General features: G+C 54.8%; 2 protein-coding genes across 6 annotated transcripts in view; one reads left to right on the top strand and one right to left on the bottom strand.

Moving 5' to 3' along the window:
* The window catches only part of BTBD17 (BTB domain containing 17), a 51,292-nt gene that overhangs the window by 25,738 nt on the left and 1,953 nt on the right, over positions 1-23,601 (top strand). The window contains exons 1-2 of one of the 2 annotated variants that reach the window (XM_019740447.2): positions 20,835-21,152; positions 22,686-22,962. In XM_019740447.2, coding sequence (XP_019596006.2) covers positions 21,068-21,152; positions 22,686-22,962 — 362 coding nt within the window. In that variant the 5' untranslated portion in view covers positions 20,835-21,067. Of the gene's footprint in view, positions 1-20,834; positions 21,153-22,685; positions 22,963-23,601 lie in introns of those variants that run through there. The other variant, XM_074319943.1, reaches the window with a different exon arrangement.
* On the bottom strand, positions 11,337-22,687 carry GPR142 (G protein-coupled receptor 142). 4 transcript variants are annotated; one of them, XM_074319944.1, is made up of 5 exons: positions 22,168-22,687; positions 19,945-20,054; positions 16,511-16,658; positions 15,442-15,600; positions 11,337-14,779 (listed from the first exon to the last, which is right to left on the bottom strand). In XM_074319944.1, exons 3-5 carry the CDS (start codon positions 16,533-16,535, stop codon positions 13,908-13,910), a joined length of 1,056 nt encoding a protein of 351 aa, XP_074176045.1. In that variant the 5' UTR covers positions 16,536-16,658; positions 19,945-20,054; positions 22,168-22,687; the 3' UTR covers positions 11,337-13,907. The 4 variants fall into 4 exon arrangements, with proteins under 4 accessions (XP_074176045.1, XP_074176048.1, XP_074176047.1 ...); XM_074319947.1 differs by lacking the exon at positions 19,945-20,054; XM_074319946.1 differs by lacking the exons at positions 19,945-20,054; positions 22,168-22,687 and adding an exon at positions 16,953-18,162.

Genomic DNA, 23,601 nt, shown 5'->3' with positions numbered 1-23,601 from the left:
GGGAACTGAAACCAGCCCGCCGCACAGCTGTTCCGCGCCTGCTTTACTCTGCTTTGATTTTTCCACTTTGCAGTGTCTCTGGGACATGTTTCTGTTGCCGTACATCCCGGGTTCCAATTCTCTGTTCCTGCCGTGGGGCCTAATGTAAGTGTGGAATTAGTCCCCGATGGAGGGCCCTTCCATTCCCTCGTCATTCTTATGAACAGTGCCCTGCTGGACGTTACATTTCTAGAAGTGGGACTGCTGGGTAAGAGACTTTGTACGTTTAGTAGACACTGCCAAACTGCCCTCCATGGAAGCTGTGGGTTTACAGTCCTGCCAGCAAAGCGTGAGAGTGTTTTCCCCATCCTTGCCAACTCAGAGAGTTGTGAAACCTTTGATCTTTGCCAATCTGCTGGGTGGAAAATGGCGTCTGGGTGTACTTTTCGTTTGACTTCGCTTATGCTAAGTGAGGTGGAGCATCTTTTCAGCACCCAGCCCTACGGCTAGCCTGTTTCCATAGGCAGACGAAGGCCGCGACCTTGCTCATTATCCCCTCTGCGAGATCCAGGTCTAGATTTGCGTTTCTATCTGCCAGCTTCTTGCTGAGTCACTCTCAAAAAGGAAAGGGCAGCAGGCTCAGGTTATTTCTGCCCCGGGAGCCATCCGAGCTGCCAGTCCTGGGGAGACCTTGGTCTCTGGCATTCCCTGTGGGTGCTCAGCACCGTCGTGCTAGATCACTGCACCTGTCAAACCCGGGCTGCCTGGTCCCCCTGGGAGAAATGGGGCTTGCAGGTAGGGATCGGGCCAGATATATTTGCAAACTAGGCGTGGAAAGGACTCAGCTAGATTTGGAGAGGGAACCCTTGGAAGGAACTAGTGAGCAAGGTCTGCTCTAAGTGGCAGAATGAGAGGAAGCAGGCAGTGTGTAGAGGAGGGAGGATTTCAGCTGTTGGAAAGGACTTGGGTAGGCAGGATGGTGAGCCACAGCGAAGGGATCCGGTAGCTGGGGGAACATTCTCTAAATTCGCGTTGCATGAGATACACCTGCTCCCGGCTCCTCAGCTCACCGTCACTTCAGGGTTAGTGCTAAGAGCTGCCTGGAGTTGGAAGTGGAAATGCCCCCTCAGCTGCCCATGGAGGACCAGGCCACTCATGCGACCAGCGAGAGGTATGGAGAGGCCGGGTGACCCCTGCTGACCTGTCTGAGTGGGGTCTCAGCATGTGCGGGGCAGCCAGGTCAAACTGTTGTCATTTAACCCCAGTGTCACCCTATATATCGGGCAGCATCTTGCTCACAGACAGAAGCCAAGAGGAGCCAGTGGCTGGATTCCTGGGCCCTGGGGAACCTGATGCCATTATCTCCAGATTCAAACAAAAAGCAAATTTGCACTGGAAATTGCTGAGGCAGAGTCATCCTGGAGCCCTTTGCAGCAGGGGATGCTATGTAATGTTATGACCTCCGGGGCCTCTCACCCCACAGGGGAGCTGGGCTCTGGCATCAGTGAGCTACAGGAGATCCCCAGGCCTGTTCTAGGCTGCACCCCCATCCACAGTTCAGCCTCTCCTTTCTGCTGGCCTGGGATCCAGAGCTGTACTTCAACAGTGGACAGTGGGAGGGGTTCCCTGGTATCTTGACCCCACTACGGTCCATTGCAGGGCTCGCCATGCTACTGCTGGTGCAGGAGGGAGCTGCCCCGGGTATGGGGCAGGATGGGCTGCCTCTCTGCTGTGAGCTTCTCAGAGCCTTCAAAACTGCATGTCACAAAGCAGTTTTCAAGAACTGCAGCTATAGATGTTCCCCTCCCCCACGCCTCGGCCTCCTTGGGGGAAAAGTACAAAAAGTTGAGGTTGTCCCTGAGGCCACCAAGAAATGCTTAATTGCTTTCTGAGAGAATTGTCACCTCCTTCTGGTTTCCTCCCCCTTTCCATTACACCGCTGCACCTCTTCCCCAACCACTGGAGGCTCTTGCTTAGAGAATTGGGGCTAACGACCTGTGCTCCCTGGCTGTTTCTCAAAGTAACCAGGAGCCGTGTGCTGAATAGCAGCTCCCTTCTCCAAATATATTGCTGCAGCACCTTTGCTGAAAAAAAGAACCCTATGTTTTTGGGGAATAAATGTGCATTTTTCTCTGAGCCAGGAGCTCATTGACAGCAGATGGATGGTGGCCCAGGCCAGCTGAGTCAGCCAGACTTTGGAGCAGGCAGACAGTGTGAACCAAGACGGGATGGGAGCCAGCCAAGGAAAGCGAAATACAGGGAGATTGGGAGGCTTTCTTCGTAGGCGTTCAGTCAGCACCTTGTGCAACTTGATTCAGGTTGAAGGCCAAGCACAGGAACGAGTATTATAAAGGGTAGGCTAAAAGGCAGTAACAAATAGACCTCAAAATGTAGAATGGTTCAAATACCTTAGAAATTTGTTTCTTACTCGTGTAACACAGCAAGACAGGCGTTCTTGGTTGGCCAGTGGCTTTCCTCCACATGGTGACTCAGGGACGGAGGCTCTTGGCACCTCAGGGCTCTGCCATTCCCCAGGGTCTCATTGTCACCTACACCCAGCTGGCAGAAGAAGAAAGGAAGTATGAGGGAGGCCCACCCACGTCTTACTGCTTTGGCTTAGAAGTGGCGTACGTCTCTTCTGCTCAGATTCTATTGGTGGGAACTAGTCACATGACCACCCTGAGTTGCAAAAGCACCTGGGAAGTATAGTCACTGTTCCTTAGTGACAACTCTATACTATGAAAGGGGAGCAAGGATTTTGGTGGACAGCTAACCATCTCTACAACAGGATGCGATCAAGGCATTTAGGTCATGGGACCAAGAAAGAAAGCAATTCATTCCAAGTTTTAGGGGACTATCTGGAAGAATAAACTGGGTCTTAAACTAGAGAGTTCTTTTTATTCCCCCTTCTTTCGCCTCCCTCCGCACCCTCCAACTCTGGTTCAAGCCATTGTTTCTCAGTCTAGTTGTGTAAGACACAGCTCCCTGGCCTGTGCTGGTGTTATGAGCCTTGCGCTCTGCTCCCCCCACCCCCCACTGCTGAGGCAGTCCATCGGTGGTCGGTGGCCGCTCACAGCAGCTCATGGCAGCTCTCGCCAGCTGCTGGCCGCTCACAATGGGGGAGTTCTTTTTAGTTAACTTGCTAGAGAGAATTTTGCTTTTGCCAAGGACTCAAAGATCCAACAGCATCAGAACTGGGCAGAAACACAGGGGAAAGCTAGCAGAGAAGCAAAAGTGGGTGTTTAGGGCTAAGAAGCTGTGCTCTTCACCTGCGATTGGTCTATCTTTAAATAGTTTGAGTCCAAATTTCCCAGCCCAGTGTTTGGAGCTTGGGCCTCTGGCAGAAGCTGCGTGGACAAAGATTTGGACGCCTCTGTACGGAGGAGGGGCCAGAGAGCAGGATGAGGCTGCAACCCCAGGTTGTGGGTGAAATCAGAATGCTTCCTTGTCCTTCTCACCTAGAGTCAACGTACAGCACCTGGAACCTTCATTGTGCAGGCACCTGTATTAGTTCTCTACTGCGGAGTAACAAACCACCACACACTTAGAGGCTTAACAATACCCACTTGTTAGCTCAGTTTTGTAGGTCAGAAGTCTGAGGGGGGCTTCACTGGGTTTGACTCTGGGTCTCAAGGCCGAAATCAAGGTATTGGCTAGGCTGAGCTCTTATCGGAGGCTCTGGGGAAGAATCTGCCCCCGAGTTCATTTAGGTTGTTAGCAGAACTAGTTCCTTGCGGTTGCAGGACTGAGGTCCCCATTTTCTGTTGGATGTTGGCTGGTGGTTTGTCTCAGTTCCTACAAGCTACTTTCCTTTCAAGTCCTTTCCATGCAATCTCCCCTCTTCAAAGCCAGTGATGGTGCATCAAATTCTTATCCTTGGAATCTCTGATTTTCCTCTGCCCCAGAGAAACTCTGCTTTTAAAAGGCTTGTGGGATTAGGTCAGGCCCACCCAGATAACCACTCTATTTGAAGGTGAACTGCTTAGTAACTTTAATTCCACTGCAAATCCCTCTTGCCATATAATGTAAAATAATCACAGAAGTGACACCTACAGGCAGAGATCAGGGGCCATCTTAGAATTCTGCCTTCCTGGGGCCTGAGGCTTGGTGTCTGGGACCCAGAGTGGTGTCCTTTGTCTTCTAAGCAAAGAGCTGCCCTGTTTGGTTCCCCCCAGTCATGGTGATGGGGTGACCAACTGGCTTGGCCCCAGCTCTTAGAATATACATGGGAGATCTAGGAACAGAGGGGAAATGCACCCTACCCCGCAAAGTTCCTTTTTCTCAAAGCCTCATGGAGACTGGATCCCTCACCCCCCCCACACACACACACCCTGCCTCTGTCCAAGGAGAAGCTCAACACTGCGTAGAACACTCTGCACCCCAGAGAAATAAAGCTGGGAGCTCACCCACTAATGGCCCGACTTGCTTCCCTAATACCCCTCACCCTCGCCCTCAGGCCTCATGCCCTGAACGGAGCCCCAGAGTTCTCCAGCCTCCCCACCCTCTTGCCTCACCCTCCCTCACACCCTCTCTGAGGGAAGGGCAGGCCTGGGCACAGTGACTTCAGGACTTGGCAGCTCCCCTGGCATTCCCTGGCCCACCTCCTGGCCACCCAGATGGTACCAGGCCAGAGAGGCAGCTCCTGGTTTAGCCCCCGCAGATGGCCTGCCATTGGGGAGGGCAGGGAAGAGAGGAGTGGGGAGGCCCTGCCCAATGAGCCTCCTGCAACCCCCTCTCCCCACCTTACCTCCTCATCCCTGCCTCCACCCGCCTGTTGGCTCCAGACTTCCTTGAGGGTCTGCCCTTACCATGCTCCCAGCACTTCCTGGAACGTGTTTCTAATTTCTTTCAATGCCTGCTTCTTGTAGCAAGGGCAGGTGGGGAGGCTCCTCTCCCCCCACCTGGGGCCTTCTCCCCTTCAGTTACTCAGGAATGCAGGTGCCTGCAGCAAAAACCACTGAAAATGTTTTCCTAGCTGCAGGCCTCTCCCCTGGGCCCCAAGGAGCAGAACTACCCTTTGTGCAATCCCCCCCTCTCCCCACCCCACCCCCGGAGCTGGCCCCACCTCAGACTCAACCTTGGTCTCCCCTCTTGTTGGCAAGTTTCAGGATCTGCAGAACTTGAAGAGGGCACCTTTCTTGGTAGTCAAACAGCTTAATCCAAAGGCCCCTTGTGAAGCTATGTGACGGGGCTTTTGGCCTTTCCTTTCCCCTGGGACCCACAGAAGGCAGCTGGTGGCACAGCATGGTTCCCTGCAGGCAACAGGGAGTGTGGGTGGTAAAGGGCCAGGCAGCCCTCTAGTTGTTCGGGGCGCAGGCTCCCACTGCAGAGCCACTGGACAGTATGAGCACGGCAAGGGCCTGGCTGGTGAGCAAGGATGTGATTGATGTTTGTCCTGCTCGGAGTTTCAAAGCTGAAAGGAGTGTTTCCGATTGGCCAGATTGTTTGTTCCATTCATGCACCCAGAACACATTTATTGCGGGAATGCATAAAAATGTCCATTTGTCGTCCGCACTGAGAGGGTGTTGGGAGTCTGATGGTCAACCGGACAGCTTGGCCGGAGCATGGTTGGGAGGTGACCTGGGGAGAGCCAGGGCTGAGAGGCCGGGAATCGAGTCCACAAGGGCTGCCATGTGTGGGAGTCAGGACTTCCTCCTGGGGCGTGGGACACCCCTGGTTGGCTTCATGCAGTGACAGGGTCAGGACTGCTTTGAGACGAGGAGGGGACAAGCCTGGAGGAGAGAGGTGGTGGCGTGAAGTAGGAACCCGCTGCTGGAATCCTGGAGACGTGAGCGGCCCGGGGACCAAAGCTCCTCCTCCCATAAGCACCAATAACCCACAATTGAGTCTATAATGAAAACTAAGTGTGCCCTTGGCCAAATCTGATTTGGCACCAAACAGCTCTGCCAAAGGAGAGGGTAGGCTTACTTACAAGTCCCGTTTCTTTTTGCATTTTCTCATCCTGTCTCCTCTTAGCCCCTCTGGCTTCTGAACAGATTACTGCTCCCTTTCCTCTTTCCTGCTGGGACTCCTTCCTCTTCAAACCCTCAAACTTCGGGGTTTTTTTTCCTGTCTCTCTCTCCTCCTCTGCCCAAGCCCATATTATACTCCCCCCCCCCGCCTTTCATTTTTTGAAGCACCAAGTACCTCTGCTAGACACCTTTCTGAAGAAAGAAGAGGAGGCTGAAGGCCGAAGGGCAGAGCGACGGAAATGTCTCAAGGCCGAGTGGTGGCCTCGGCCCACTCCCCTCCCCCACACAAGTCAGAGGGTTGTGACTGAGGGCAGAGACATGGGCCAGTCACCTCCTTGCAGGGGCTCGGACTCCTGAAGCACAACCTTGTGTAAAATGAGCAGGTTGTCCCCAGTCTCTATCAGGCTGTGATCGCACCCCTCCCTCCTCTGTGGCCCCAGGAAGTGTTCACTCATCAGCAAGCAGAACCAAGCCCTCGTAAAGACCAACAGCCACACCTGGTACTCACCTGAAATTGTTCCTTCATAGGTCTAACCCTTCCGCCTGAGGTCAGAGAAGAACTGAGAGGGAGGGAGGAGGGGGGGACAAGAGGAAGGGGGGGAGGGGGAACGGAGAGGGGCCCACCCACACAACACCCACATTCAGAAACGATTTCTTCTGTGTCTTCCTTTCCATGGGACCAAGGAGCCACCTACACCCACCTGACCAGCGTCACCCAGGGGAGCTGGCCTTAATCCTGGCTTCTCTTGGGCTCAAAACAATGTGGACCACAATAGGTAGTGTTAGATTACTGAGCCAGTGCCTCACTTCACAGATGTAGAAACTGGGGCTTCAGAGGCCCAGGGCTATGGGGCCAGTACAGGACACACACAGGCAGCCAGGTCACCTGACTCTTCTCAGGCCACCGCCTTTTCCCACAGTGGAGCTCTTCCCACATTGAAAATCCCTGTTAGAGTGTATTGTAGTAAAATCACAGAGTAACTCATGAGGACACGGATGGTTATCACGGGACCACCTTAGAATTCTCCCTTCCACGGGGCCTGAGGCTGCTGTATCCCTACCTGGCTGCACGCCAGGCCAGCTCCTGGGAAGAAGTGTCCTCTGCCATTGGCTGGCGGCCCCTGTCACTCAGTGAGGCCAGATCAGAATCCCCAATACATTTATTATAACAGTGGGGCGGACAGTGGGGTGACAGGCCCTCGGGTACACTGCTCTTGCCCTCTGGAGGCTGGTTCCCTCCCAGCCCAACTGGCCCAGACAGTCTCAGCCTGTGGTTTCAGGGTCCACCCGAGGAGCACAGAGATGGTCACAGGATGGCAGAGAGGAGAGAGCCAAGAGCTTGGCAGTGCAACTACAATGGCCCATGAGCCAGGATCCTACACTGTCTTTTTGCATTTTTACCTGGTAACCTCATGGGCATCATAAAAATTAGTATTCATTTTTGTAATAAGTATGTATTGAGAGATTGCTCAAAGTACTGGTGGAGGAGCTGGAGGCAAGATGACAGGAACCTCACCTTCAGGAGACTGAAAGGAGAGGTCTGTGCACAAACCCAGTGGGTTCCCATCCAAGTTCCGAAACTGGCTCTGTGACTTAGCTAAGTCAGCGATCCTTTCTGATTCCTAGTTTGCTTGCCTGAAATACTGGGGTGACACAGGTTGCTGGTGAGAGACTGACTACACAGGCGGACAGTGGCCAGACCCTCTCTCTACACAAATAGAACTCTGACCCAGAATCTGCGGGAACCTGCCCAGAAAGCCGGCCTATTATCTCTCTAAGTCAGACTTGTAGGGAGTCAGACCTCTATCCCTAACGACTGGTCCAGGTGACCAAATAACCCCTGTAGCAGTCGGCCCCAGTGGCCAGGACTTGATTGATGTCTGACAGCTTCTCTAATTCTTATCCCTGATTCCAACTTAGGGCCAATTAAAACCAAGTATGCACCTCTAACCGATCACGTAGGATGCCCCCCTACAGCTTCCCCTGGCTGATAACCTCCCATCAGGGCCCACGTGGGGCCTTCTCTTCGTTCCACTGGAAAGCTCTCCCACTTGGAGTCCCTGTCAAAGGCAGGTGCTGGTGGCGGACCCCTGGTACAGCAAGCTCAGAACCTTTGCTTGTTTTCCTCTGGGTGGCCTTCGTTCATTCCCACATTGGGGTCAAAGGAGTAGGGGATGTGGGAGAGCTGGTTAAGAGCCCAGAGCTCTAGAAATGGAAGGTAGGAAGATTCGAGGTGGAAAGGTTCACGGCGAGCAGCAGAGGAGGAGACGGGGAAGCAGCACAGCCATTCTAGTAGGTGGTAGGAGCTCTGCGCCATCGCCCCTCACCAGTAAGCCCGTCTTTTCCACATCCATCCACGTCCCTGGGAGACTGGGCCACTCGGTCCTTCTCTCATGGCGAAAGAGCAATGCTCTCCCCATACCATGGCCTGCTGTTCTGACACCACAACCTTCCGTTTAAAGCTGAGTCACACATGCCCTGCCCCCTTCCCTCCACTGGATATTCTCCCTTTCCACCATCCCACTTTCTCGTGGCACCCGTTCCCCATATCCCATCTCCAGCACCGCCCGCCCCCCCTCCTGTGAGTGGTGTGGCAAATCAGAGGCTATGGTGCCAGGGCATCTTGGCATTCCTCTCCCTCTTGCCCTGCCTGCTAAATATACATCTTGGAGGAATCCGGGATGGAAACACCCAGACCTCGTTAACTCTTTCACCTCCAGCAGCCATAAAGAGGGCAGATAAGAAGGGAGGGGGGCTGGCAATCTGGAGCCTCTGCCCAGTCCATCACACCAGGCCAGGAGGACAGGTCTTGGGGTCCCTGCTGGGGATGACTTGTGAGGAGGAGACCAACTGTGCCCTCACCACACTCCCCCCAACCCCACTCCTGCCCAGAAGGAGGAAGCTGAGGTAAAGGAGGGCAGGTGGGGGTCTGTTGCTCAAATCTCGTGGCAGCAGTGAGGCTAAGTCAGGCCCTAACCCACTTTCTTCAGAAAGAACTGAAGGAAAGCCTCAGCTCTCCTTTCATGAGAAGGTGAGGGAGTGCCGGGCAGGCGGCCCACCTTCTCCCCAGGGTGGGTCCCCTTTCCAGGCTTCTTGAATCGAGGTGTGAAATCTGGGGAGCAGGCCTCAGACTGGAGGAGGTGGGAGTCCCAGGATGCACTTAACCCTCTACCTTTCCTTCTTCCCCAAAAGGCCCAGGACAAGGCCCACCTTCCTGCACCCTCTCAGGCTGCAGGCTGGCAAGGGCAGGGGAGGGCTTGAGGGGAGTTGTCTGGGGGGACAAAGGTAGGGCAGGCAAAAGACTGTCCCTCTTGCTTTGTGACCAGAGGGACGAACTCAGCAGCAGCTCAGGGGACATCTCCAGAAGCAGCGGCAGGCGTGTGACTCACTGTGGGGTTTGGCAGTCTCCCTCCCTCACCTTCCCGGCCTCTTTCTCTCCATCCCTGTCCTGTGGGGCTGCTGCCAAGGCTCAAGCTCCCTTAGAGGGCAGGATGCCCAGGTGTCTGCTATGGATGGACCTGCTGGCCAGGGGCTGGGTCCAGGTGGAACTGGACTGGGTGGGGCGAGTGGGACCCCGGAGGCACTGACAGAGGCCTCGGGCTCTGAGCCCAGGCAGGCGGAGCTCCCCACAGTGGGGAAGGCAGGCCGGTGGGAAGGGTGGCTGGACCCTGCCAATGGAGGATGGAGGGAGGAGGGCCATGAAAGGGCCCTTCACACAGTTCTAGTACAGGAAAACTTTCCAACCACTAGAATGATCTGAGAAAACTACAGCCACAGCCTGGCAGATGGACGTGGCTTCGTGGCTTGAGGGCGGAGGAGAGTGACTAGGGGAACAGCTGAGCTCTGCCACCCAACTACTCCCCGTTGACCGTGGGCCCCAGGGCTGACACACTTTCTGTGCGGTAACTTAGATCTCTCACAAATCTGCCTTAAAGCCGGCCACGCCTCCCAGTCCCGTCTGTCCATCCAGCCAGTCCTGCAGCGCCCCCTGCTGTCTGAGTTGATAGTGACAGGCAAAAGGCGCAGTCGGGCCACACTGAGCCGTTCCAGCTTCCCCATTGACAAAGGAGGCAGGGCCTGGGGGATCTGGGGAAGCCAATATTCCCCAGACCGCGCCATGTCAAAGACTGTTCCGTCGTCCCTGCCAGCACATCTATAACCTGGCCGGCCAAAGAGCTCAATGTTTAATTAGAAAGTGTGGTCCTGCCCTGTGGCAGCTCCTTCCCTGGGCAGGAGGTCATCCAGAAACCTGCCTCCCTGTCCCCATCACGTCCCCTCCCACCCCCCCATCCCGGGAGGACCGGACAGTTGTGGGCCCCTTTTACCCAACCAGCCTACCTCTTTTCCCAGACAAAAAGAGACAGGGAAGCCCCTCAAGGGGAAAACTCAAATGAGCTGGAAGTGAGCCGTGGGAAGAGGCAGGGCTGGGAGAGTGAGGACACGCCCTGAAGGGTGCCTGGGAGTTTTGACATCTTCCAGGAAGAGAGGTCACGTTTAAAGACACAAGACTGAGGCTGAATCCTGCTACACCAACCAGAAAGAGAAAGGTGGAGGGATATTTCACTTAAGGCTAAGAGAAACGGGATATGCAGCCAAACTGACATTTCTCTTTAAAATAACCATAGCGTTACGGGTTGATTGTGTCCGGCCCAAATTCATACGTTGAAGCCCTAACTCCCTGTACCTCAGAATGTGAATTTAAAGAGGTCATTAAAGAGGTCATTAAAATGAGGCTATTAGGGTGGGTGCTAATCTGATCTGACAGATGTCCTTATAAGAAGAGGAAATTTGGACCCAGAGAGATGGCAGAGTGAGCCCACACAGAGGAAGGACCATGTGAGGACACAGGGAGAAAGCAGCCATCTGCAAGCCAAGGAGAGAGGACTCAGGAGAAACCAAACCTGTCCACACCTTGATCTTGGCCTTCCAGCCTCCAGAACTGTAAGAAAATAAATTTCCATTGGGTAAGCCACCCAGACTGTGGGGCTTTGTTATGGCAGCCCTAGAAAATGACTACACATAGATACAGAGACCAGAAAACAATTTGTCAGCCAACTTCCAAACCAGCAAAAATCATATACAGACTTGGGAAGAAGTAAAAGACCCTTTAAAAATAACTGTCCTCCAATATTAACAAAGTGTTAATGACAAAACATAAGATCCACTGACAGATTGCACAATATGTGGGGGGTACTGTAAGGAAGAGACAGAATTTCACAAAGGGTTTCTGTTCGCCAGGATATCTGAGCAGATGGGTTGGGGAAGGAGAGAAGGGGGATCCACGCCACTGCAGCCTCATTCTTCCCTAGGAGACATTGAGAGCTTAAAGATTTTTAAAAACCCACAAAAACAAAACAAAAAACAAGAAATCAAGATAAAAATGCATAAGGGAAAGAAACACAGTTTTAATAATACTTTTCATTTACATTTCTGTGAGAGGCTTATCAAAGTGAGGATCTCTTCATTTCATTAAAGGTTACCAACATGTTGAAAACGGAAATGTTACCTAATGCAGCTTATTAGGAAAATATGATATTGGTTCCCAAATCCGGGAAGTCCAGGACCAAAAGGTTATAAGCGATGCAAAGTGTCCCTGAAGCTGCCCTTCTGCTCCTGATAGGTGACAGGTGACAGGGGAACAGACCAGGAACCCACAGCCTTGGGGTTTGAGTCTCTGTTGCTCTGGACCAGCTCAGAGCCATGTGTGTATAATCTAATGTCTCTGCCTCTCTTTCCCCAGTCTGTAAAATGGTTACAATACTCAGGATACGGGATTGTTTGAAAACACTGTTGGTGCCCCAGCCTGTGGGTACAGTGAGGTCACAGTGACACCCAGGTTCTGGTGGCTTGAAGCCCCAACCTGTGCCAAACTTGACCTGCCTCCATAAAACCTCCCCATCTATTTCAGGAAGTTTCTGGTTTCACCGGTGTCGGGGACAAGTGAGTGAATCTTTCTGTATCCTTGAGGGCAGTCCACTAACCAGCTGACAGAGACAACCTGTCAATGGTCTTGCCCCCTCCACAGAAGACTTCCATGACAGGGGTCTCTCCTGATTCAGGACGGCTCTGCTGCAGGGTACCACAGGTTACGTACAGAGCGGATAGAAAGAAGATCCCTCCCGCCCGTGTTCCATTTGGCTCTGCATCAGAAAGGCGCCTTTCCTCCCAGAGCCTCCTTCTGTAGGGTGGACTTGGGCCTGGGGGCTGGGCTGGGGGGGGGGGGGATAGTCTGTCTCACCCTCCAGGGCCCCCTTCTTCCCCCGAGGTGCCTGCACTTGCACCCCCTTCTCCTTAGGCATTTAATGAAGGCCCGGCGCATGAACTCTCACCCACATCTGTGTGCTCCTTGGGGAACCCCGTGCCCCAAATCCACTCAGGGTCAGCAGAGACCACACTGTGGCAGAAATGGCAGGACTTATAGGTCCTCATTCCTTTCTCTGAACTCCTGGGACCAGATGTGTCTCAGAATTCAGAATTTTTCAGACTAGAAAAAGGTTATGTGTGGCCTATTGTAAGTGTTCGGTATTGATTCTAGCCGCGGGTGGGGCTGCAGGCGGAACCACACCCAGCGGAACCTAGGCAGCCGGTTTGTATCAAGAATATGTCTTCTCCCATCGGTTCAAATCAGATTTTGTTACTAAGTGTTAGTGGCAAACTCAGGAAAAATAGCTCGGTTTTCAGAGCTTTTTGGAATTTAGAATTGTGGATAAAGGAATGGGGACCTGGTTTTTCTTCCTTTTGGGCGTGGCTGAAAGTCCCTTCCTGGATGGCCCTGCTCTGGGGAGGAGAGAGGAAAGTAGGAAAGCCAAGCATTTATTGTGCACTGACTGTGTGCACCGCATACATCAGGCTCTCTTGTCCATGTAACCCCATTAAGGGGCTGGGTTGGACCCTCCCTTCAGGGGAAAGGTCAGGTGAGTCTGACCAGAAAGCAGAAAGCAGGCCCGCTAATGTGTTTACCCAACGCCCTGAGCAGGTGGGAGGTCCATCTGCTAATCTCTCCCAGCTGCCACTCCAGGCTGACAGGGCTGAAAGGAGAGAGGGGGCCCTGGAGAAGCTGGGAGGGGATGAGCAGAGCCCCTCAGCAGAGCCCCTCAGCCTCCGGCTCGGCTGAGCGGAGCCATCGCTTTCCTCTTGCAGTGGAGACTGAGGCCTTTCCCCAAGTGGAGTGGTCTCGGAGGGCTGGGCTAGGTCCTCCCTTCCTGCTCTCCCTTCCCTGGCCCCTGGGCTAAGAGGGCATTTCCTTCTCTACACAGTCATGGCAACAATGAAAAGCGCAGCCCCAGGAAACGTGCAGGCTCCTGAACTACTCTGGTTCCAGGGCAGGGAGTTACACGGAATCAAACCAGCATGTTTGAGACCCAAGGGGTTGTGTCTCCCCAGGGCTGGGGTGTCAAATCTGCTTCAAGACCACTGCCTTCCCCAAGCAGCCTCCCTCCCAGTGCTCGGCCTAGCACATTTGGTTCCCCCAGCCCAGGACTCCTGAGATACCTTCCTTTTCACCCCGGCATTGCCACTGGAAGCCAGAGGAGATAAATTCAGGGAATGAGAGGTGGGCGCTAGGAAAAGCAGGTGGACTGGAAACAATTCACATCCACACTTATCGTTTCATTCATTCATTCACTCACTCATTCAACCAACATTAATTTAGCCTTCATAAAGTGACTGGTGAAATGTCCCTCACAAAGGAATGCCCATAGCAGCTGACATTATTAGGCTGTGCCTGGCAGAGCCCTTTCCTTGCCCCAGGAAATGGGAATTGCTGGTGAAGCTAACGTAAAAGTTGGATAAAGTGTCCCCCTTTACCTGGGGGGGGGACCACTGCTGAAGGAAGGAACCTCTCTCCTTACCCCCAGACTGCAAAGTTGGGGTTTGATGAAGTTTTGTGGGCACAACCACGAAGTCCCAGTACATCTGGCTCTGAGCCACCCCAAGCGCTCTGGCTGGACCCCTTCTCTACAATTCTGCCCCTTTGGTGAGTCCTGGAGGCTTCAGCATAGGCTCCACCCCCGTGCCCTCTGGCCGTGACCCCAGGCTGCAGGGCAGGTGGGCACTGTGGATGACCTCTTGGATGGTGACCCGGAAAGTCTTGCTGACAAAACAGTAAAGACCAAAGTTGACTGCTGTATTGAGCATGGCTGCCATGTTGGCCACGTCCAAGGCCAGGTGGACCCTCCAGTCCCGGTGAACGGGGGCCACATACAGGTGGAAGAGCATGACAAAGATCCGGGGTGCCCAGAGGAAGGTGAAGAGCGTGGTGACGCCCAGGAGGATGGCTGTGCTCTTGCCCACCCGGGGCCTCAACCCACTCTGGCCCCTCCTCCGTAGCCTACAGATGATGGCTGAATTGGTGACCAGGAAAATTCCACAAGGGATGAAATAGACAATGAGGCAATGCGCCCACTTAAGGACCTCGTCCAGTGTGCTGGGGGGGTCCGCATCCCTCCACACATCCAGCCACCAGTAGAAGGGGATGCCAGTCAGCAGGGCAGCACCAAGGACGATGGTGATGGCCCGGCGGGTCCGGCCTGGGGACGAGGCAGCACGATGGTGCAGGGGGTGGCACAGGGCATCGTACCGGTCAATCGTGAGTAGGACAGCGATCCAGACTGAGGCGTGGTTGGCAGCAAACTCCAGGATGTTCGCCGTACGTACCACAGCCTGGGGCACCTCTCGGGCCAGCACAGCTCCCTGCAGGAGGAAGCCCACGAACACGATGACCACCTGGGTGACAATATCCGAGGCTGTGAGCGCCAGAAGGTAGTAGTAGGAGGCCTTCCTGGTCCTGGCAGCAAGGCGGGCCAGGGCCACGGCGGTCAGGAGGTTGACTGATGGCAATCAAGGTCACAGAGGGGAGAGAGGTCAGAGGCGTTAGAAAGGCAGCTCAGACTGAGTTTTTCAAGGTGTCATTATCGTCCCTTCCCACCTGCTTGTTCTGGCTTCTCTTTTCCTCTTTCCAGACTCTTCTTAAAACTCATTTTGTTGGAAGGCTAACCAGATCAGCCCTCCTCGTCCATCCACATTCTGCCAGCCACTGACTTCACCCGGGGAGGTCTTTGCCTTACAAACAGGCTTCCCTGGAGACAGGCAGGGATGGGTGATCCCCCAAGGCTGAGACCCCCCTATTCTTCCCTGCATCTACACCCTCGCTCCAACCCCCACAAGGCAGTGGATGGCACAGGAAGCTTTTGACTGAGATGAGGGCAATCTTACATGAACTCAGACGTCCTAGCAGAGTGCCCACTGCTGAGGGTAAAAGGTGGCTGTCTGCTCTGGTGAAACCTCGGGTTTAGTGTGAGTATCCCGAATCCTGGGATTTACTCCCTACTACGCTTTGCTCCCCAGTGACCTAGGTCACCCCCATAAAGTCAAGGGGAGCCTAGGGTGTTTTGTCTATGATCCTCAGGGGTCAGCATAGAGCATTGGAATCCATAAAAGGACCCCACTTTCTGGCCATCCGCAAGACCCCAGACCCCAGATCTGCACTCACCAGGCAGCCCTAGGCCCAGCAGGATGCTGTAGTAGATGACAGGAATGACACCAGCCACACACGGGGACCTCCCTGGGATCTCTGGCCAATGGCCTTCAAACTCCTGGCTCGGCCCACTGCCATTGGGCATGGGAAGCAGGGTCACTCGTGTCTGGCCAGCTAAAGAGGGCGGAAGGGCACGGGGTTAGAACATTTAGTTTCTTTCCAGCCTGGCCCGGCAGCAGCCCCACCCTGACCCTGACCCTCACCCTGACCCTGAGGTCTTTATTCACCCTTGCTTTGTGCAGACACCTGATCAGGCCCACCCAAATGACAATCCCTATGGCCAAGTCCATACCCCCAGCCCCTCAGGGGCCTTGCTTCCCTAATAATGGGAAGAAGCTCTCAGTGGCATTTGTTGCTGCCATGGAGACTATTTCTCTATTGCATTTCTCCTGGTGGGTCTTCAGCCTGGAAAGCAGGGCCCCCAAACAGGCTGCACAGCACACACTTATGAAAATACAGGCTCCTGAGCCTCGCTCTAGGCAGTCTAAGCCAGAGGGTCTGGAGGGGCTTGAGCAGCTGTGTTGTTCATAAGCATCCTGGGCGATCCTGCCCCACAGCGCCCCACAGCAGCTGCACGGCTCTACTCAACAGCTGCCCCTCTTCAAGGAGAGATGCTACTAGGTCCCCCTCTTTTCTTGGCTACAGCGCATCCCTCTTCATAGGTTAGCACTATTGAAGCTGTAATGGCCCCGGGTTTCGGATGGAGAAATTCAGTCCAGAGGGTAAGGTGACTTGCCCACAATCACACAGCGGGCTGTGGCCAGTCTGCGATGAGAAGCGGCCACATGCTCTGGTCCCTGTCCTCCTTAGTCGACACTTTAGGTCTTTAGGTGTTACCTTCCAGCTTTTATTTTCTGCTGAAGGTCTCCCCCCACCCCACTCCCAGCCCTCTGCTAAACCTAGTTCCCCCATCCCACTGCCCATTCATTTTCAAGTTCAAGCTCTCCAGCCCTGGCTTCTGGATTCCTTACCCATCCTTCCACTTGACTCTCCCCACCCACCCACCCAGTTCTAGGTACTTTACCTGTCTCTTGTCCCTCGAGCCTCATGCTCCTGGGGCCTGAGTCTGGGGTCACCTTGTGGCTTTTTCTTGGGGTCCCTGTAGCTCCCTCCCAGCATTACCAGCTTTCCAAGTAGTTGTTTGCCCAGCGGTCTTCCAGCCACACTGAGCCCTGTTAGTGCAGAGAGGAGGGGTAGTGGGGAGGAGGGAGGAGGAGGAAGGAAAGGGTGGGGCTGGGCCTCAGGGGAAGAGTCCGTCTATACAGTAGATGCTGCCTGGAGCAAGCCAGGATCCCCAAGGGTACAGGGGCAGGGCAGGGGGCAGGCTGGGAGACCTTAGGGAGAGGGCAGGATGGGGGCTCTGGATGGACGACTTCATGCCCCATGGCACTCTGGGAACTGGCTTGGGCTCACCCTGAGGGGAGGACTTTGGGAAAAGGCAGAAGGATTTGGGGAGCTGACTTTACCAGCATCAAGGAGAGAAGGGCAGGTCTGCAGAGACGGGTGAGGAAAACCAGTGCTGGGGAGGGAGAGGTGAGGCCCCCACGGGCAGGGCCCAAATCTGGAGAGGTCTCATCAGCCAGGTTTGAAGGAGTCAGTCCTGCAGCAGCTGCCGATAATGTGACCAGCAGGAGGCTACCCGACGGGCTGCTGGCTTGGAAGGGTGGCAGGGAGCCGTGCGCAGTGGTGGCGGTGACCACTGAGAGAAGCCTGAGCTGGCTGCCAGCAGCGCTGGGAAACCAGGACCCAGTGGCCCCCTGCAAGCTGTTGTTTTCCTGGTGCTGGTGAAATGGACCATCCCTCAAGGAATATCAGTCACTGGCAAATAAACACCAGCCGGTGTGTGAGCACTCTGGAGAGGCTGGAATCTGTACCCGGCTGGCTCCCCGCCACTTCAGGGAAGAGTGACCAGTGCAGCCCACAGTGGGTGCCCGGGACAGCGTGTGCATTGATTAGGAAAGCTGATGCCCAGCCTGGCATCGCTTCCCACACCTGCCCTCTGAGAATGGAGCAGTCTGGCTTCTGGGCTATCTAAGTTAGATTCCACATCTAGGGCTGGGGCTACCTTGACCCCCTCTCGCATCCCCACCTCCAGGGCCAAAGCAGGGCAATCACAGAGGCCTTGCTGCCCCCTGGTGGCAAGTTCTGACCCTGCAGGCCTTCGAGAGTCCACTGGCTTTGGCCAGGTCCCCTGGGTGGCACAGTGGGACCAGAGTAGAAACGACCCACTCAGGTCCCGAGGCTGTAACTGGAACCCCAGCCCCAGAGAGTGCAAGCAGCACAGAGAATTCCCCAGGCCACCACCTGTGTGTACCACGAAGCTGTTCGTGAGCCAGGAGCTGCTTATGGATGAGTTGTAAAGTCCCGCTATGTGTGAGGGGCCCCACCAACATTTCTTGAACACCCACCCTGCCCCAACACTTGCCACCCTCATGGTACGTAGCCCCACAAGCTAACTCGGGTTACCTGCCTTTCACACAAGAGGAGACTGAGGCTCAGAGAAGCTCAGCAACTAGGCTAAGACCACAGAGCGAACTCAGGCTTTAAGGAGGAGGGGGACGTGGCTCAGATGGATGGCCTGCAGATGGGGAAGGGCATTCCAGTTGGGGGACAGCATGATGGAGGGTGCTGAGGCAGGAAAGCAATATGCAACCTTGACAGGGCAGCCTGGCTTCAGGGGATGCTTTCAATAGTGTACCAGTTACTTCAGGGAAAGAGTCCTGTTGTTTATTATTAGTGTACCCCTGAGTATACAGGGCCTGGAACCTAAACTCATAACTCCCTGATCCCCAAGCTAAGTGTGTGAGGGCACCCTAGATCAGGAAGGGAGACGTTACAATGCAAGGGAGGCTGCGTGCGGTCTGGGCAGGGCTGGGCCTGGGGCGCACCCTCTGGGGTGGGTATCATCACACTCCAGGGTCTGATCACCCACTCTGCAGGTCCAGAAACCCTCCATCCTGCCCCACGCTTGCAAGATTTTCAACTGCGTTTACAACAATTAAGAGAGTCCTTGCCCAGGGGGGTCATTCATGGCTACTGAAATAGCCAGAAAAGACAGCACAGGGTTGTGGAAATAAAAGTGGAGCAGAAAAGCGGCACTGGAGTCCTGGCTCTGCCCCATCCTGGCTGGGAGACCAAGTCACGTAGCTTATAAACACTCTCATCTCGGTCAGGAAGTCACACTCTTCTCTGAGAATTGTTCTAGCTTGTGAGCTCATCAGACTTGCTCTCCAGGAATCATGGAGCTTCCAGCTCCTCAGGGCAAAAGAAAACTGTCTCAGTCCCTCTATCGCCAAGACTGGGCAGGGCAAACACCCTCCTTCCTTTCTCCCACTCCAAGGTGCTCACACGAGACATACACATGCACGCATACACACACGTGCACACACACGCATGCAAGCACACATTCCAACAATACTCAGACTAAGAAAACGAGAAGAGAGAATGCCTATTCCTGGAAAGCCAGTTTCTAAATTATTAGAGGAGTTTTAGAGATAATGGAAGTTAGAAATAGTAGACGGTGAGGTCTCTCAGCGATGGGGGGTCAGAGAGGACCCTCCTGGGTTTTCTTGGTAACCTGGGGCCTCCCTCATTCCTGCACACTTGAAATGCCATCCATCTAACTAGGTAGGTAGCTTTTAGCTGGGGTGTACATGACAATCACCCAGGATGCTTTGAAAATACTGGGGAAGGTGGGTTACACTTCTAGAAAGGCGACATTTCAAGAAAGACTAATGGAAAGCCTTAAGGAGGCTGGAGTTAAAAAGTGTGTTTACCAAAATACCATTTTCTGAGTAGTAGGTTCTCTTAACATCATCTCTTTCTCATCAATAACATTCCTATTGAGAAGTATTGCGCATGGAAGCTGGACGCCCTCAGAAGCTCGGACTCCCATCACACTGAGGCTCTGTCTTGCCGCGCTGGGCTGGGGAGGTGGTACAGCCCATGGGAAGGGCAGGCGGGCAGCCAGGGGGAAAGGGATAATGGATTTGGATGAGGGGGACCAAGCATGAAGGTCAGGGCAGCCAGGAGGGTTTTCTGCTGCGCTGTACAGCTCCATCTCTGCCAACCCGGACAGGCAGGTGCCAGACCCAATTCCTGCTCTGTCTGAGGCTCCAGAGAGGGGCTGCAGCTATTGGGTCTCTCTGTGCCAGCCATGGGCAGAAGAAATCAGTGCATCGAGCTGGTCCTTGGGATCCAGAGAGCAGGGAGGGCAGGCTCTGACCGACCCCCCACCAGTCAAGGACCTGGCATCGGGAGAAATTCTGCGCTGGCTCTCTCAGAAGCCCCCACTTCAATTTATCAACCTTGAAGGAGTTCTTCCCATGAAGACTGAGCCAAGCCTTACTCCCTGAAAAGGTGAGGCCCCAACACCCGCCCACACACTGCCCCAGGTTCTAGACTCCATCCTCCTCTCTCTGTTCCTTTGTTTTCAGTAGAGCTCTCCCCTGTACTTACATAATAGCAAGAGTCTGCAACCTAGCTCTGCCTCAGTCTCCCCACGGTGGTAGTGGTGGTGGTGGTGTGCCTAAAGCGGGGTGGGGTCTGCTGTGTGTCTCCTTCAAACTCTGGGAAGGGAAAAATTATAGTTGGAAGTTGGATAGAGCAGATAAAATAAACCTTACAAGGAGGTGAACCTAGAGACCTGAAGCCACTTGGGAAGGTGAATTAAAGGAAGGAGGTGATGGGGCAGACAGGTGCCCACTTCAGCATCTCCAGTCCCCATGCCCAGGTTTGGGTTGGCTGGGCAGGGGTGTGCTGCCCCGGTAGGGGCTGGGCTGCCCGTCAAGGGCCAGCCTCCTGCTCTGGGCAGGAGTGCCCCCATGCAGTCGTACATGGGGTAGGGTGCATCTCCTGTATACCTGGTCTTACCATCTTGGCTCACCTTGACCCTGGGGGAGGGGTCGATGGTCATAGCCCACCATCCATCCCAGAGCATGCCAGGGACATTCTTCAACAAAGAACATGAAACTGATACCAGTTACCCATGGGCCCTTATTCGAGACACTTGCCCTCCTCTCTGGAGAGCTAGCTCACCCCAAAATGGGAGAGGGGGAGGGGTGGGAGCCTGAGCTGCCTTGTCTCTCTCCTCTTCCAGGCCCTTCCGTCCTTGCAGCCTGCTCACTGTGGTACTCCAGCCAAGACACTGCCAAGTGTGCTCTGTGCCAGGGTGGAGGCTGTGCTTGGAGCTTGGGGGAGGGGGCTGGGGACCCTCTAGACCAGTGCTGCCAGCTGTCCTGGAGACCCTTGCCTGCCCTTTGGAGAGCCTAAAATTTCCCAGGAGAGGACCGGCTAACTCTGCTGGGTAGGAGGTATGGGGGAGGGTGCCGGATCTGTCCCCCTCAGGGCCCACAGGCAGCACAATAGCCCCTGGGGCTGCCACTCTCTGGCTAAAGAGGTTGCCTGGGCAACAGCTGGGGCCAGTTTCCACCAATCCATGGCAGAGGCTGGGTGGGGGGAGGGAGGCTGGCCTGGAAGGGGGTGCTATCCCCTTGTGCTGGATCCTATATAAGGAGGAGGGATGTGAGCACCGTGGTCTGGGCTTCACTGTCCCTCCAGGGGACTTGGGGCTGGGCACAAGATGCTTAGGCTGGGCTGTGCTAAGCCTGTGTCCTGGGGCAGCTTCTGGGCCATCCTGACCTTGGTGGGCCTGGCCACTCGTGCAGGTGAGTGGGCAGTGGGTGGTGTGGGAGTAGGGGTCAGGGAGGTGGGGCAGGACCTTCCGGCCCTAGCTGCACACAGGGAGGGGGCGGTGTTTAGCGGCCAGGGCAAGCAGAGTCCATTCAATCTGGGAGGAGGGCAGCCTGCCTCAGAGGGGAGGAGGGTCTGGGACGATGGGCGGGAGTCCTAACGACAAGAAGGCCCTTTCACTGTCCATTGTCCAGGCAGCTGGCTCCAAGCAGAGGCTGATGGGATATTATCTGCATTCAGGTCCTTTAAAGTGACAGCTTGGGAAGGTGGGGCTGGGAAATTAACCACCTACTCCTCTCTCACCCTCCCTTTCTCCCTGTCTCTTACATACAGATACTCTGCTCTCATGTGAACCTTCTCTTCTAATAACCAAACAGGCCTCAATGTGGTGGGGGGAGGGGAATGGGTGCCCATCTGCTGTCAGATGCCCTCCTTGCTGCCCTGTGAGGCTCCTCACACCACTCTCTGCTTGGGGAAGCTGCTGGCAGCGTTTTCTGTCACCTTCTGTATCTGAGTGCATGTCCCCATCTGACCTCATGGCATCCCTAGAAACATTGACAGGCCCCAGGTGGCCAGCCTGGAAGGGGGATGCCAGCCCCGACACGCAGGTACCATGAGTCCCATTCCAGCACTGGCTAGGCCACTGGCTGAGAGTGGACTCTATCTCACAGATGGGGTCCCAAGAAGGTGGCTGGGCCTGGAAACAGCTCCCTGCCATGCCCACAATCTCTTCTCATGCTCCACCCTTCCTCTCCCACTCGGTCTCCAGCCCCCTCACCCCCTCCCCTCTCTGAGCACCGCAGGCCCATTCTCTTCAGTCTCTGCAGGGCTGGTCCTCAGCCCGGACACTCACCCTCCGGCTGGCTCCTTCTCATCTCTTCCTCAGGGAGCCCATCTCTGGTTCCGGTACCTAAAGTAACCTCACTCCCACTACTGTCACCTCCCTTATTTGTCACAATCTAAAACCAGAGTGCTTATTTGTGTACTTACTGTGACTTTCCTGAGCGTAAGGACCGCCCTTGTTTTGTTCACTGCCCTATTTTGAGCTCCTAGGAGAGTGTCTGGCATGTAGAAGGTGCTCAATAAATACTGGTTAGTGAACACATAACTTCAAGGACAATTCTTCAGGAAGTGAAGGGTGGGTATCAAGAGATTCCTCACCCCTTGCCTGGGGGTCTGGCATTATGGAGACCAGTTCTGGGCATTTTGCCCCACACTGATTTATGTCTTCTGCCTGCCAGGAATCCATCTCCCTTCCAAGAGCATCCTCTCAGGGTCTGCTCAGGGTCAGGTTCACCACCTTCCCCACTCAGGATGGGCTTGTGTGCAGACACAGGAATCCATGCACTTCATGAGCACAAACAGGTGTGCACATGACCTCCCCAGGCCCATCCAGCCTCTTTCCACACCCAGGCACAGGTGTCTCCAGCGGGTCCCTCTGCACCCTGAGATCACCGTCCCAGGCTCGGGGGTCTTCTCAGGTGATGCTGTGTTCCTTCCCGCTGCAGCCCAGAGAGCCGACGTCAGTGGTGAGGCAGCAGGCACCTCCATCAACCACTCCCAGATGCTGCTCCAGCGCCTGCAGGAGCTTCTGAGGCAGGGCAACGCCAGCGACGTGGTTCTGCGGGTGCAGGCTGCAGGCACGGATGAGGTCCGAGTCTTCCACGCCCACCGCCTGCTACTAGGACTGCACAGCGAGCTGTTCCGGGAGCTGCTGAGTAACCAGAGCGAGGTGATGCTGCTGGAGCCCAGGGACTGTGCCGCCATCTTTGACAAGTTCATCAGGTAGGGAGGGGAAGGATTGGGGGGAAGCTTCACCCCTTCCCAAGCCCGCAACTCTTCTACTCACAGGGTCATGGAAGCCCTAGCCGCTTAGGTCCTTGTGTCCATTAGGACAATGAGGCCACCACCTCCTCCATCCCGTCTCCCACTGCTCTCTTTCTTGCAAATGCAGCGTGACTCTCCGTCCCTGCCTGTAAGCTCTGTGGTTTGATGTCAGTTACCCCCCAGAGCTGTTTCCAAACCTGGCCAGGAGAGCTTTTTAAAACTACAGATTCCTGGGCTCCACCCTGGAATATTGGCTTCAGGTCTGGGGTTGGGTTTAGCAGGCATTTAAAAAAATTTTTAAAGCCTCTGTGTGATTTGGTGTCTGGCCAGGCTTTAAACCACAGGGCTAGGGAGCTGAAAACATTAGCCAGCTCTCTTCTGCTCCTGCCCACTGCCGGTGCACGGCAGAGGAGGTGCCATGCGTGCTGTAGTCTCAGAAAGTAAGCCTGTGCTAATGGCTTAGACAAAACAGTTGCAAGAGCTCCAGCATCACATCCAAGTTCCAGACAACAGGAAGAGGGATAACACAGAAGGGTAAAGAGGGTCTTTCCCCCACCCCAGTAGTTTCTACTTCACCAGACTTTTCCCAACCCCATA

This window comes from Rhinolophus sinicus, linkage group LG15 (genome assembly GCF_036562045.2).
Source record: "Rhinolophus sinicus isolate RSC01 linkage group LG15, ASM3656204v1, whole genome shotgun sequence".
Taxonomy (NCBI): Eukaryota; Metazoa; Chordata; class Mammalia; order Chiroptera; family Rhinolophidae; genus Rhinolophus; species Rhinolophus sinicus.
This window is presented reverse-complemented; position numbering and strand designations above follow the sequence as displayed.